Source organism: Carassius auratus, unplaced genomic scaffold (genome assembly GCF_003368295.1).
Source record: "Carassius auratus strain Wakin unplaced genomic scaffold, ASM336829v1 scaf_tig00214826, whole genome shotgun sequence".
Lineage (NCBI taxonomy): Eukaryota > Metazoa > Chordata > Actinopteri > Cypriniformes > Cyprinidae > Carassius > Carassius auratus.
This window is the reverse complement of record NW_020527818.1, coordinates 625,185-641,497: the sequence shown is the minus strand read 5'-3', so window position 1 is coordinate 641,497 and position 16,313 is coordinate 625,185. Positions and strand designations below refer to the sequence as shown.

The window sequence follows — 16,313 nt, the reverse complement described above, 5'->3', positions numbered from 1 at the left end:
AAACAATAAGATAAACTCAAACTGTCTATATAATCTAAAATGTTGCAGAATGCTGGAGGAGAATGAACTTACCGGGGTTTGACAGAAACGTGACAGTATGCGAAGATAAATTCAACTCTTCGACGCGATCTTGTATATCATGAGCGCGTGCTATAAAACGTACTGTAAATAACCAACAAATATATCACTCCGCCAGCAGCACTAATTTCAGCTGTTGTACACACACCAGGGATGGAAATGAACCTTTTTGTCCACCGGCCGGCCACGGCTGCCGGTAGGTAGGGCTGTGCAAAAAATCGAAATGCAATTTTCATGCGCATCTAATCAGTAAAGAATAGTCTAATCCTGTAATTAGAAGTATATCTCCAGCACGTGCATCCAGAAAAATGAGCTGTTATAGGAGCAATAGCCACATACGCAGCACTGTGTCATATGCCTTTTCTGAGCACAAGGTGTTTTTCACAGCACCAGACTTATTTGTTCATTAATGATGTCATCAGCAACTAGTTGACTTTGACTCAACTTTGACATAAAAGTCAACTTTTTAAAAAATCAGAAGTCATTCAACTCCTTGTAAATGTACAGTCAAACAAAACGATGTGCACAGTTATCAAAGGTGCGAGTGCGCCTACAGTTGTGGGAAACGTGTTCGGCAGTTAAAGCCTGTGGAGTGTGCGTCATTGGAAACAATGCTCTCAGTAATTAAATAGACGTGGCAGCATTTCTGTTATTCGGTTTGTGACATCCTTTACGGGAAACGCCAAATAACCAGAAAAACCGGCGCAAGGCTGCTCACAGTACTTGGTCACGTGTCGCACCAGAACCGTATTCAGAATCAAAACTTAGAAATTGCTCATGGTTCCGGTTCTCTGTTCCCAACCCTAGTCATTTGTAATCTATAACAGTTGTTCAACACTTCAAATTTGACCCTTTTGTGCATTTGTCACCATCAGAAGAAAGCCCAAGAGGATTTTGAAGCAGAAAAAGAAGATAAAGTTGAAGAGGTGGAATATGTCTATGAGGAGATCATTGAGGAGGTTGAAGGAGAGGGAGATGTTGTTGTTGATGAAGTGATTGAAGAAGTGATAATGGAGGTTGAGGCAATCCAGCCTGTCAAGATAGAACCTGATGCAACTGTCCCTGTAGTGACCTCAGAAGATTATTTACAGCCTCCTCCAGAAATTGCAGAAACCAAAGTTGAAGCCGAGACTGAACAATCAGGACTTAATGAGATAGAATCTAAAGCGAATGAGGAGACAAAAGATTCCACTCGGTCTGAAAATGCTCCCTCATCATATGCAGAACTGGGTTCCGGAGAAAGAGAAAGGGTCATATCCAAGCTGAAGATCCCAAAATTTGCACTAGGTGGAAGCACTTTAGTTAAAAAGACTGCAAGACCTTCTGGGAATGAAACCAATTTGGAGACAACTTTGGATAAAATCCGCAACAACAGCCCCTCTATCACAGATGTCAATCTTAACACATTGAAAACATTCCCAAAGAAATGCTCCTTGATTACGTCGACGCACTCAAGAAGAACAGACATGTTAAAACATTTAGTATTGCAAACACTGGTGCAGATGAAAACGTGGCATTCGCTCTGGCCAACATGCTCAGAGAGAATAGAAGTATCACCACGCTAAATATTGAATCCAATTTTATCACAGGAAAGGGGATTGTTGCAATAATACGCTGCCTCCAGTTCAATGAGACACTCACTGAGCTCCGCTTCCACAACCCAAAGGCACATGCTAGGACACCATGCAGAAATGGAAGTGTCTCGTCTCCTCAAGGCTAACAACACCCTTCTGAAGATGGGCTACCACTTTGAAGTCCCTGGGCCTCGGATGGTGGTCACCAATCTCCTCACCAGGAACTTGGACCGTCAGCGGCAGCAGAGAATGGAGGAGCAGAAGCTCCAGCAGATGAAAGAGCAGAGAAAGGTCATGGAGATCTATGAGAACTCTCTGGACTTGCCCCCCTGGCATGTTGGAAATGCTAGGCGACTACATACCATTGTCCCTATTGCAGGGTTCTGATAATGGGGCTGAGGAGATTCCTGAAGATTCTCCTGAACCTTCACCACAACAAAGTCCTCCTCATCAGCTCCGCAAGACTCAATATCATGCCCCACAACAGCATCCTACTAGTTCAGACAAGGAAACCTCTTAGATGAAGTACATCTAAAAAAGACTCCGAAAAGAAGGGATCCACTTCTGGACTGAACACAAGGTATGAAAGGAAAGAGGGAAGAGATAATGTTCAGCTGAGGAGTGTTCCTAAACAAAGAAGCACGGCAAGAGAAGGTCTTGCAGATGATAGAGCCAACCTGAAAGATATGATAAAGACTCTAAAGCCGGTTCCTAGAAGACGACAACCCCCTAAAGTGGAGTTAACACCACGGGATCAGTTGCTCAGCGAGATTCGACAGAGCAATGTGGCCTATCTCAAAGCGGTATGTACTGTGCATGATCTCAGCTTGAGAGAGGGCCATTGTCAGGGAGGGACAGCCTGGAATGTTTTTTTTGGGACTCCATGAAAAATGGGTCCTCCATGGCAGTGGTTCACAAGTGGTTTTGCTTCAGTGTAAAGCCAGCACAATGCAAAAGACCTAAAATCTCAAAGAATAAAATGTATTAACATTACCATGAACTATGTATGTTATAGGTCTTCAGCCCTGCTCCTGAGGACCCACTATTCTATAGAGAAATGGAAATAAAAAAATTTGCAGGACAATGGGTTGAAGGCCTAGGACGTAGGCCCAAATTTTCAAAATGAATAACACCAGTGTTTTCCATATACTGGTTTATTTGTGGCGGCAGCCACAATATCAAAACTGACTGCCGACAAATAGATCTTCCAAAATGCTTTGACTTCGATGAATAAATGTGAGCTCCTCATGTTTCCAAGTCAAAACGTGGCACGGGTGTTTTTAAATGTATCTTTGAAGGGAACTGTCTTCAAAAAAGTATTGATGTCATCTTCATTTAATCTTTCCTTATAATGCCTGATAAAGTAGCATTCATGAACGCATGGTTTCAATAATTTGTAGGCATTTTTTGTAGGAATTTTATTTATCTTGTGTAGTTTTGGCATTTTAGCTTCTACATATTGACACTGTTATTAAGATTATGCTAATATATTAGTTAGTTTGATTGCACTTTTACATCAACAATAAAACATATGAAAAGTGTTCATTCTTTAAAATCTGGTATGTTTGTTTTGCCATGCTAACTATGCCAGTTTGTATTTAGCATAACGTTTCCCCAGCTGTCTGTGATGCTATCAGAACACCCTTACAAAAAATTGTTTACCACTTTTAAACAAGTTTTTGGGTAACAATGCACTAGTCGAGAACCACTGCTTTATGATACTTGCATAGATTGCTCATTGTGCATAGAATGGACCATTAAAATTAATTCCCTGGCCTCCAAGAATTTAAATGACGCCGTTGGTATAAGAAACTCAAATGGATAACATTTTAGCCTTTTGTTTGTCAGCGATCATCCATATTTATAAACAAAACATTCGCATTATCACTGGGGTGACGGTAAGTGTAACTGTAACAATGAATTTCATTGAACTATTCTTGACATAAAAATCTAAAATGTGTGCAATGTGGAAATTGGTTGGCAAGTTCTTATTTAAAAGATTAAGATTTTGGATTCAAACTCTTTTCAATGTCAAACAGTTTGGTGTTTGCAATGGTAAGCATCACTATTGCAAATTTTTGTATCGCTATCCCAAAGTATTAAACTTCATTGTGTAACTAATTCCACACATTTAAAATATGGACTAATATGGTGTAGTTTGTTTAAAAAGAGGTGTCTTTTTGTTGGCTTGAATTTTGCAGTGCCATTTTATAATCATTGTAATAATTAAATGAATCAAAGAGCGAAGTGTTGATATAATTTGTGTTCATATAGTTTCAAAAGAGCTTATACCTCTTTTCACATCCACAGGTACCTCTTCCAAAAATCCTGGAGTCAAGAGAAACCAGTCTCTTCTGAGCCACACACTTGACTTTATATAGAGATCGCACAGAGGGACAGGGCCAACATCAGATTGGTCATGGAGAGAGTGTGGTTTGTGTGGCCAAACAATACCATGATTCTCCTCAATTAATGGAGAAAGTAGAGTGTACTGATCTGATTTGACCCAGGGGGTTGGGAAAGGAGAAAGCTGTACTCCTTTGGACAAGTGAACAGTAACATAACAATAAGCCACAACACGGTGCACTTTGATGGGGTCCTGAACTGTAAAATTAATCATGCACATCTTTTCATATTAAAGAGCAGGTCATATGGTATTTTAAAGTGTCCTAATATTGTGTTGGAGTCCCCTACAACAGGTTTAAATGCATCTAAGGTCAGAAAACATTTTAATTTTCTCAGAATATACGTTTAAAGTTGCCAATGATTAGGAAACAATTAGTTCCAAGCAAGTTTGGAGCAAACCCCTCCCATTCACAAGCCTACTCAGCTCCGATTGGTCAGCTGGCCAAGCCTGTTGTGATTGGCATAGAGAGGAGTCCTTGAGCCAGTTAAAGAGTGCTACCATTGACAAAGCACCTAAAACAATTATATAGTGCGCAAATCCGTTCTTATAATAATGACATAAAACTTTTAGTTTAACACGTATGCTAGCGAATCATGCCTACAGCTAAAGTTTATCTGCTAAACAGTGTACACTTAAAATCATAATGGTGGGTATGTTTTCCAAGTGCTAATGTGACTAACTGATGAAACAATAGTTTGTAAACCAAAATATGCTGACTGTAATGTTTGAAGAACGAATGACAAAAGACGCTCTGTGTCTTAACATTTAATCAGAATGCAGAACAGCTGTATCACAGGAGCAGCAGTCTTAACTAACTCACTCGTCTCTCCAGCATTAACCATATAACTGCTGGTGCAGCAAAATAAACAGCAATAGGCTCGTTGCATCTCAAGTCAAGTCAAGTCAAGTCTGCTTTATTGTCAATTCTTCCACATGTAGAGTACATACATACAGTGAATCGAAAATATGTTACTCTCAGATGCCCGGTGCATACAGATAACACTAACAGTAGAGTCTAAAAATATAGATCAAATATCAAATATAAGATACAGCTATACAATAAGGGAATGTAAAAAAAAAAACATGTAATAAAATTAAAAATAAAGTTAAATAAAGCAGCGCAAGGCACATGGCAGATAGAGGGCAAACCAGTGAAGTGAGTAAACAGTGCAGATAAAAAGATTTTTAGTGCAACAAAAATAAAGCTTAAAGTGACAAGGGCTCAAGAGCAGTTATTTTATTTAACTGACTGATGAGGTAGTAGAGTGACATCAGTTCCATGCTGAATGAGGTAGTGAGCAGACCAATGCTGCACAAAGTGACTGGTGCTTGACATCGTATTTTAGTGGGGGGGGGGGGTGTGAAAGGACCTGGGGATGTAGGATCTGGAGGGGGGCGGGATTCATAGTTCAGTGGGGCCTGGGGCAGAAGAGGGAAGAGGGAGCAAGTTCGGGAGCGAGTTCAGCTTCCTGAATGCCTGATGGATGACTCTGTCCCTGATGGGAGCAGACTGAAGAAGCTGTGTGATGGATGGGTGGGATCACCTGTGATGCAGAGGGGTTAACGGGTGAGATGGGTTCCGTAAATGTCCTGGAGGGAGGGGAGAGAGACATCAATGATCTTCTCAACTGCTCTCACTATGCGTTGAAAAGTTTTCCGGCAGGACGCGTTGCAGGCGCCATACCACACAGTGATGCAGCTCGTCAGGATGCTCTCGATGGTGCCTCTGTAGAAGGTGCACATGATGGGGGCCGGGGCTCTGGCTCTTCTCAGATTGTGGAGGCAGTAAAGACACTGTTGTGATTTATTGGCCAGTGCTGCTGTGTTGTCAGTCCAGGAGAGGTCCTCTGTGATGTTCACACCCAGGAACTTGGTGCTGCTCACTCTCTCCACAGTCACACAGTTGATGGTCAGAGGAACATGCTGAGTGTGCACTCTCCTGAAGTCGACAACAATCTCCTTCGTCTTCTCCACTTTCAGAGAGAGACTGTTGTCACTGCACCACCTGGCAAGGCGGCTCACCTCGCTCCTGTAGTTTGTCTCATCTTTGTTGCTAATGAGAACCACCACAGTCCTGTCATCTGCAAATTTAATGAAGAGGTTGGAGTTGTGTGATGGTGCAGTCATTGGTCAGCAGAGTAAAGAGGAGGGGGCTCAGCACACATCCTTGGGGGGCCCCAGTGTTCAGTGTGATGTTGCTGGATGTGTTGCTGCCGACCCGTACTGCCTGAGGTCTTCCAGTCAGAAAGTCCAACAGCCAGTTGCACAGCGAAGTGTTGAGCCCCAGCTGGATCAGCTTGTAAATAAGCTGTTGAGGGATGATTGTGTTGAAAGCTGAACTGAAGTCTATGAGTCTTTTTTCTCTATATGTGTGAGTGCTGAGTGGATGGTAGTGGCAATGGCATCATTGGTTGACCGGTTGGACCGATATGCAAACTGGAAGGGGTCCAGGGAGGGGGGGGGTGTGCAGACTTGATGTGTGTTCAGGAAATGAAAGTTGAATATGGTGTGTACACACAGCTGCATGTCTTTTGCATTACCAATTATGAAAATGTACAATTGATGTATTTCTCTTATTTCTTATTTTTTTATATTTTACTCTAATAGTTAGAGTAAAATAAAACTTTTTTTTTTAAATGACAAAAAAAAAAAAAAAAACGGGCTGTAAAAGGATTTAATTAATACATGACAAATGCAAATATTTGTTTTATATGATAATTAATGCAAAAGATATCATAAAAATATACATTTGCTGCTTATAGACTGATAGTCTGAATGACTAATTATTTAGACTTATTATTAAAACTGATACTAATTTAAAAAAAAAAAAAAACAGGTAATGCAAACACTGATCTTTTAATTAGTTCTAACCTTCCATAATTACATTGTGAAATTGTACAGTTAGACATAATTTATGTTATCAAATAAAGTTAATAAAACATACATGCAGAAATCTCTGAGCGTAACGATCATCTGATTGTTTGTCGCAAACCTTATAATCTGATAAAAAGCAATCAGAACAAAGTCAACTCTCTGAAAATGTACAGAATTGCAGATTTGAGTGGTTTGTCTTTGAACGAAGAGAACCCCATTGACTGACTTGAGCCTCATAATCAACAGAAGAAAGAATGAAGCCCATATTAGCACCAAACTTGATATTTTGAGCAATCAACTGAAATTACATGTACACAACAAAAGGTTTGAATTGTGTTTCTGTGGTATGCTTGAAGTGCCTTCTCAACATCATGTAAACAAAAAGTGACATATGCCAGTAACAGGTAAAGGATTGGAAAATATGACGACTCGTTAAGGCGATTCTGAGTCGACAATCTCTTTTGAGAGACAATATCTTTATTTATCATGCACTTTTTTGATTAACAGCTTTGCAGACTGTTTTCATTTAAGGATAGCTACATAACAAACTGCAAATGAGATATTTTTCAGAAAACCATATGATCTGCTCTTTAACCACTTCACATTTAATGGAGTGAGTCTACACATACTGCACATGAAAAAATTATTCTTTTGTTTGTCTGAATTTGTATTCATGTATTTATAGTGTTAATAAACTTGATAGTGTAAATGTCACTCTGGGTCTTTATTTAATTATGTTTTTCTAGTTATTAAAATTATCATGTAATTCACGCAGAGAACTTTTCCCAATAATTCTGTCCGCAGTTGCATTCCCCTTCCTACACAAGGGTCAGCCAATTAATGTCTGCTCTCAAACTAATGAGAAAAAAATTATATGCATGAAACAAAAATACAATCTGCCTTCCAAAGCTACTGTAAGAAGCTAAAGTTAAGCTGTAAGTGTCACTGTCCCTCATACATTCGAATATATTGAGTAAAATTAAAACGTAATATATATTCTCTGTAAAACCTGCATTCTGATTCTAAATCAGTAATGATTTTTAATGGCTTTGCAATTTAAACTTCATTGCAATGTACAATAACACATTAGAGAAAAACACTTTACAGGCCAGGTTTAATATACACAGTTTTAAAAAAATCTCAAAACTCAAATATAAAATAACTCAAAATATAAGCTTGAATACTAACGTGATTACGCAAAGTAGACTTGGGGAAAAAGCATATATAACCTTACTGCTCTCTACTGGACCACAGTGAAATCTCGTTGTATTAAAAATTATTTCCGTGTATTTTAGACTTGAACAAGATGAAAGTTAGTTATATAAATGACCCTGAGTGAGTAACATTATTAACCACCTACGGCATCCACTATAGCACAGTGAGCAGCCTCTGCATTACAAATCAAGGTGTAAAGTGTTTTTAGTATTTTTTTAGGAACAGTGATAAAGATGAAGTGGAATATATTATTTACTAACAGCAGAAGTGAGAAAAAATAGGAAAAGTGTGCCAAACCTCGTGCTGTCTCCGGCTGTGGGTAAAGCCTTTCATTTGTCGCTCTGCACACCGCTCTAAGGATCCCAAAAATGTGCCTGTTCATTTTAACAGTTTGTGGGACGCATTTAATCCAGTCCAGAATTGATTTATAAATATATCGCAATGTAATGCAGCAAAGAACGGAGCAACTGGAAAAACTATTTTGTAGTTGATGGGAGTTGACGGACAATTCATTATAAATATTTACAAAATAACCTTTTGGGATAATTAATGGGTTCGTTATGAGAAGTGTGTCATAATTTACTTAGCCTCATTGCATTCCAAATCTGTATTAATTATTTTTCTTCTGTAGAACATAAGATATTTTTAAGAATGTTGTTAACCAAGCAGTTGGGGTTTCCATTGACTTGTGGTGTATTGTTTTGTCCATACAATGGAAACCTAAACCAACCTTGTTACCAACGTACCTTCTTTAAAGGAAAAGTTCACTTCAGAATAAAAATAAAATCCTGATATATTATGCACCACAGTTGTTCATGTCTTTCTTTTTTCAGTCACAGAGAAATTAAGGCTTCTGAGGAAAATATTCCAGGATTTTTCTCCATATAATGGACTTAAATGATGCACAACGGGTTGAAGGTCCAAACTGCCGTTTCAGTGCAGTTTCAAAGGGCTCTACATGATCCCAATTACAATTTGTAATTATCTTAAAAATATATAAATTTACTTATATTTATACTTACAAAACTTTCATTTAAATAAATCTTATTTAAAAAAGGCAAGTTTTTAATTAACAAACATTTTTTTTCCAGGATAATGACACCACCACAAATGATATTTACTCTCCAATTTTATTGACAAATCTCCTCAAATGATTTCATAATTGTGAACCGCTTTTAAAAGTACACTTTCCTGTATTCTGAAAATAAAACCATCAGAGCATATAAACACTATAAATTGATTAGAAACCTATATGATGGGTGTGAACACATGGAGATGTGAGTTAAGAGTCTGACGAGGAGTCTTTGACGTCTGTGCTCTCTGTGGCCTCGCTGACCTCACTCATTTCTTTACTCTCTCCTCCGCTGTCTCCATCTCCATCCTGCACCGTCAGCTTCTCCACCAGGCCAGTAACAGATGTGTCCTGAGATGGTGAAGCTTCTGAGCCCCACAGACGAACACCTGGTTTCTGCAACTGCACATCAGGAAATGGTAGTGTTTTGTGTAGTGGTGATTTGTTTTTGTTTTGTTTTGTTTAAGTAAAAATGTCTACCAATGTCCGCCACTGACTAAGGAAGCAAACTGGTAAGTGTAATGTGGTTTTTTGAGCAACAGACTTGCTAATTGGTGACAATGAATCTGGAGAATATGTAAAATGGATCAAAATAACAACAATAAAAAAATAAAAAAAAAACTTAAAAGCAGCTTTTTAATTTTTGAAGGTGAATCCAATGTAACCCTCTCTAAATTTGTTTTATTTAGAATCTGTAGAAGGTGCAACTCAATTGCATTGACCAAATTTAGACGTGTTAATGTTTGATTTCTGTTATAACACTTTTCACCTACAATAATTGGGCAGTAATGATCAAAGATAAAATATATGTTTTTTAATAGGCATTCAAAAACCACTTGGCTCAAAACTCCAAGCTTGGCACAAGCCTCCTTCTGAGCTCAGCATACACTCAAAAGCCATCATGACTACCGTTGTCCTAATCAAAGAGTTGGGAATATCTGGGAGGAGGCAAATTTGTGTGGTCTGTTTCCCAGATTAAAAAAAGATTTTGCCTGTGTTATTCTTCCACATATGTTCAGTGGGTGCAGAGCAGGGGTGGCCAAAATTGGTTCTGGAGAGCCACAGTCCTGCAGAGTTCACCTCCAACCCTCATCAAACACACATGAACCAGCTAATCAAGTACTAAAGCTTACTAGAAAGCTACAGGCAGGTGAGTTTTCATCAAGGTTGGAGCAAAACTCTGCTGGACCTTGGCTCTCCAGGACCAACTCTGGCCAACCCTGGTGTAGAGGTCCAGATTACAATTTGGGAAATTTGTTTATTTATCTTAATTTGGGGAGTTAGGGTTAAAAAAAAAAAACTGAAGCTGTGTTTATATTGCATAAGTATATATAAATGCAACCCCACTTACCTCATCTGCCATCGTTGTGAGATTCCTCTTCATGGCATAGGCATCTTCTCCATCAGCATAATATTTGGGCTCCACTTCACTTATTCTGAAACACAGAACCATGAAAACATTTGGTTTGACTATGATACAATACAGTATCACTACATACAAAAACAAAATGCACTTAACGTCTCTGCCGTTTATCATGATACATATTCATAGTTATAAATGATGGCTAAAACTGAGCTGTATTCTCAGGCAGTCTTAAAAATAGGTTTATTCTAGTGCTGTCAATTTAAACTAACAGTTAATTATGCACATAATTGTACTGCTGTTTTTGAAGCTGAACTTCTTCTGAACTTCTTCTGAATCCCTTCTTCAAGTCAAGTCTGCTTTATTGTCAATTCTTTCACTTGTATAGTACATACATACAGAGAATTGAAATTAGAAATCATGATTTTTCATGGCCGATTCCGATACCGATTTGTTTACAAACAAACTGGCAGATTCCGATACCGATTTTTTATTTTTTATCTTTAAGCAAAAAACAAGAAAGAAGGAAAGTGTGCATAAACACGATGTTTATTTGGTATTTAATAGGCCAAACTGGCTTTTGGCTATGGAAAACAATAACTGCAACCATCTGAAATTAACAGCTACATTACAGACATCAGCATTTAGCTTTTGTTTTTGAATTGGGTTGAAACTACAGAGAACTGGCCTTAAATTTTAAGATTAACTGTAACCGTGTGAAATTAAAGATAATAACTGCATAGTTCTACAATCCAAACAACACAATCTATATAGATGTGAATCATTACACTAAATTTTTTTAATTGGATGAATGAAACACTTTTTCTCAGTGTGCTACAGCAGGTGATTTTTAAATAAAATAAGTCGATGTAATTTTAAGGTAAAATAAAAATAATCAACTGTCGTTTACTTCTGGCTTTTCAAACGTGTATGCAAGTTCCACTTTACAAAAAAAAAAAAAAAAAAAAAAAGTTTCGTCAGTTTAGTCCGTTTCGTTTCTCATCCAACACGTGAGAAGTTGATCTGAACATCTCTTCACGGTCTACTCATGTTCAGGGTTCGGACCGGTAACAGTAAGCTCGCGCAGCTTTAGTGTGCGTAGAAAAGGGACTCTTATTTGTGCGCCATTACACCAACGGCAGATCGCTTCATGCTGCTATCTGTGCCTCAGACATGTATCTCTGCATTCCCAGTACTGATCGGCTGCCCGTGTCCTGCGCACAGACCGAAAACCGGCCGATTGCCGTTTGCGTATTTTAAGCAAAAACCGTCCGGTTCCGATTTATGGCCGGTCAACCGGTGCATCCCTAATTGAAATTGCATTACTCTCAGACCCTTGGGTGTCTACAGATAACACTAACAGTAGAACATTAAATACAGATAATAAAAAATAAAGTACAACTATAAAAATATACATATAGGTCATGTAATAAGAAAGATAAGTAAAGCAGCACAAGGCAGATGGCCGATAGAGTGCGAGCCAGTGAAGTAAACAGTACAGATATAATGATTGTAGTGCAAAAGAGCTAATTTAGTCTGATTAAAGTATACAAAATCTCAAAGAGCAGTTTTTTTTTAAACTGACAGAAGAGGTAGTTGAATGAGGTTTGTTAACTGCTGAAAGAGGTAGTGAGCAGACCAATGCTGTACAAAGTGTCTGGTGAAGGTCCCAGTGTATTATTGGGAGCTGGGGGGAGGGTGTTGGGGGCCTCTGAGGTAAAGAGTTCAGTGGTGCATGGGGAAAAAGTGGGGAGGGGGGGGCAATATCAGGAGGAAGGGAGGGAGTTCAGCTTGACAGCCTGATGGATAAAGCTGTCCTTCAGTCTGCTGGTCCTGGCCTGGAGACCCCGCAGTCTCCTCCCTGATGGCAGCAGACTGAAGAAGCTGTGTGACGGGTGTGTTGAATAACCTGTGATGCACATGGCTTTACGGGTTAGACAGGTTCCTTAAATGTCCTGGAGGGAGGGGAGAGAGACACCAATGATCTTGAAGGGTCTTCTGGCAGGACGCATTGCAGGTGCCATACCACACAGTGATGCAGCTCGTTAGGATGCTCTCGATGGTTCCTCTGTAGAAGGTGCACATGATGGGGGCCGGGGCTCTGGCTCTTCTCAGATTGTGGAGGAAATAGAGACGCTGTTGTGATTTATTGGCCAGTGCTGCGGTGTTGTCAGTCCAGGAGAGGTCCTCTGTGATGTTCACACCCAGGAACTTGCTCCTGCTGTTGATGGTCAGAGGAACATGCTGAGTGTGTGCTCTCCTGAAGTCAAAAACAATCTCCTTCATCTTCTCCACGTTCAGAGAGAGATTATTGTCACTGCACCCCCTGGCCAGGTGGCTCACTCGCTCCTGTAGTTGGTCTCATCTTTGTTGCTAATGAGACACACCACAGTCGTGTCATCCGCAAACTTAATGAAGAGTTTGTAGTTGTATATAGTTATGTGACGGTGTGCAGTCGTGGGTCAGGAGAGTGAGGGGGCTCAGCACACATCCTTGAGGGGCCCCAGTGGTCCGAGTGATGGTGCTGGTTGTGTTGCTGCCGACCCGTACTGCCTGAGGTCTTCCAGTCAGAAAGTCCAACAGCCAGTTGCACAGCGAAGTGTTGAGCCCCAGCAGGACCCGTTTGTGGATGAGCTGTTGAGGGATCTTGTGTTCTATGCTGAACTGAAATCTATGAACAGCATTCTGACGTACGAATCCTTTTTTTCTAGATGTGTGAGTGCTGAGTGGATGGTAGTGGCAATGGCATCAACGGTTGAGCGGTTGGACCGATATACAAACTGGAATGGGTCCGGGGGGGGGTGGGGGGTCTTCATCCCTCTATGCTGTTTTAATGGTTTACAACTTAAACACACTCACATCTTGTGAAAGTTAAGACTCATGCAATTATTTCATTGCATTAAATTTCATCTAGCAGTTTAAGAAATTCAGTATATGTAAATAATTCATTTTGTTTTAATCAACTGACAGCCTATATTCATTCACAATACAAACATAATAGAAATAGGGAAAAAAGAAGTGACACTCACTGAAACTTAAGTGTGTTTGAGTACAAGTGAAGAGCGGCCCGGTTACTGAAATACAAACAGAAACATGGTCAGGAAAATCCCTCCAAAAAATCTCTCTGGGCTGATATAATGATAGAGAGTGCATATCCTACCTCTTCCTGACATGTAAAGAGACGTATTTGGCATTGAAGTTCTCGATCATGGCTCTGCTGGCTTGATCCATCAGTTTTTGAGCCAGTCCAAGACGCCTGTGAGAGCGTTTAACTGCCTGTATTAACGCACAGCAGTGAGTGCATTTATTTATACACATGCAGACAGGAAAGACAACTTCAACAAAATGACAAGAAAGAACAGCAAATGTTTTCAGAGCAAAAAACACTAACCAGTGATGTAATGTGTCCATGAGGAACATCGTCAGGATCCTCCTCCCTGTAAATTTAAAATATGCAATTTACATCAGATAAAATTATTTAACTAAAATGTATTATTTCATAAACAATTAATAGATTATTACATGAATTATAAATATTTACAAAATAACCTCTCTTAAAAGGATAGTTCACCCAAAAGAGAGAATCCTGTCATCATTTATTCATTTAATCACCCTCATTTCATTCCTGAATGACTTTTTTTTTTTTTTTCTGTAGAACATAAAATAAGATATTTTGAAGAATGTTGTAACCCAACAGTTTGGGTTTCCATTGACTTCCAGCATACTGTTTGTCCATACAATGTAAGTCAAAGGAAACGGACATATCTTCTTTTAAAGTAGTTCAGAATAAAAATTTCCTTATAATTTACTCACTCCCATGTTATCCAAGTCTTCAGTTGTAAAGAAATGAAGGTTTCTGACGTAGTCCAGCTTCAAAGACCTCTACATGATCCCAGCTGAGAAATAAGGGTATTATCTAGCGGAACGATTAGCCATTTTCTTTAAAAAATAATTACATTTTATATACTTTTTAACTACAAATGCTTATCTTGCACTAGCTGGACTTCATGCATTACGTTGGAAAGGCCCAGTGTTTACAATTCGAATGTGCGAAGAAAGTCAAATGCCATTGACAAAAAAAGGTTAAACTATTTTGTCTGATGATTTTGAAGTTGGAGGAGAAAATGAGATGCAAAAGTGATGCATGAGCTAGTGCAAAATGAGCATTTGTTGTTACAAATTATATACATTTGTATTTTTTTTTCTAAGAGAATGGCCTATCGTTATGCTAAATAAGTCCTTATTTCTCAGCTGGGATCGTGTAGAGCCCTTTGAAGTTGCACCGAAACTGCAATTTGGACCTTCAACCTGTTTAAGTCCACTATATGGAGAAAAATCCTGGAATGTTTTCCTCATAAAGCTTCATTTCCAAACAAGTTTGGAACGAGTAAATTATGACAGAATTCTCCATTTTGGGTTGAGTGTCCCTGTAACTTAACAACTTGGAGCATAACCATGGACATCTCATGCATGAAACCAATAAAATAAAACAAAACTTACATTTTAGCCAAAACATATCCCACTATCTTCCCATTCTCATCCTCTGCTATGTAAGACAGCTGGAAAACAAACACAGGAGTTCAGTACAGCAGTTCAGCGTGTGATGTTTGTATACAGATGAGTGTCATCTCAGACCTGTGGCCAGGACAGGCCGTGGTAGAAGTAATACTTCATCTGATAGTTCTCTGGAAGACACAGCAGGTTGCAGTGCTGCATGTTCATCAGATCCTCTGGCTGGATATATGTGTAAAAGAGAGAATCACTGAGTCAAGCTGTTCTCTATCTGCCACTGGCTGTAGCACGAAATCATTCACATAAAACACATGATTAACCGGATTAATTCTAATATTCAGAGAGAAGCTGGAAAATGGTCATGTGTTACTAAATTATAACTGTTTTGGTGCTTGACTGAGGTAAAGGTATCACAGAGAACAGGCATAAAATGAGACAAAAGTGCACGGTCACTTAAAAACTATTAAACTACGAAGCGTGCATGAGTCGCGAAAGAGCAAAAGGTAGACATAATCATAAAAATTGAATCATACTGATTAGACTCAATGCCTCATCGCCTGGAACTCGTCTATGATGCCCAAAATGGGATTTGAGAAACAGCCACAGTCTTATGACTACACCACTGCACTTTACTTTCACTTACTCACCCGTGCGTTGCGTATATTCATTGTGCCTGATGGACTGCTTGATAAATATATTATACGATGTAAATATATCTGTCAAAGAGACGCAACGATTTCTATAAAATCGATTAAGCAGGCTGATGGACGCAGCTACACCTCTACAACCATGTTGCCCGACCGGAAGACGGATGTTCGCATACAACAGTCTTTCCGGTCATAACTATGATAAAAGTCCTTGAAAAAAGCCTGTTGGAATTAAAGTTGCACGAAACTATTATAGAATCATAGAATGATTTATACAAGATTTACTTTCTTGGTTATTTGTTTTTATTAAATAATTTGTATTTTAAATCCTATTTATGATTGAAAATACTCATACCTCCAGGCCTTCATTCTCTTTTTATACCTTTAATTTTATTAAAGCTCGATGGATATCAAAACTTCTAGTTGTTGTTGTTGTTTCGAAAATTATTTTCACTACTTTTCCAGCTTTTTATGTTTACTTCAAAAGCATTTTTAAATCATTTTATAGAAATTGCTGTGATAGGATTTCCATGTACATGACAGATGACATTTATGTAAAAAGTTGCACTTA

General features: G+C 38.9%; 1 protein-coding gene and 1 pseudogene across 1 annotated transcript; one reads left to right on the top strand and one right to left on the bottom strand.

Moving 5' to 3' along the window:
• Window positions 1-905: 905 nt before the first annotated feature.
• LOC113092996 (leiomodin-3-like) lies at window positions 906-5,119 on the top strand (annotated as a pseudogene).
• Window positions 5,120-9,259: 4,140 nt separating this feature from the next.
• On the bottom strand, window positions 9,260-15,927 carry LOC113092999 (N-alpha-acetyltransferase 10-like). The gene is made up of 8 exons (XM_026258817.1): window positions 15,743-15,927; window positions 15,219-15,317; window positions 15,084-15,142; window positions 13,975-14,020; window positions 13,744-13,859; window positions 13,613-13,657; window positions 10,572-10,656; window positions 9,260-9,622 (listed from the first exon to the last, which is right to left on the bottom strand). The coding sequence occupies exons 1-8, from the start codon at window positions 15,761-15,763 to the stop codon at window positions 9,431-9,433; spliced, it is 663 nt and encodes a 220-aa protein (XP_026114602.1). The 5' UTR covers window positions 15,764-15,927; the 3' UTR covers window positions 9,260-9,430.
• Window positions 15,928-16,313: the final 386 nt, after the last annotated feature.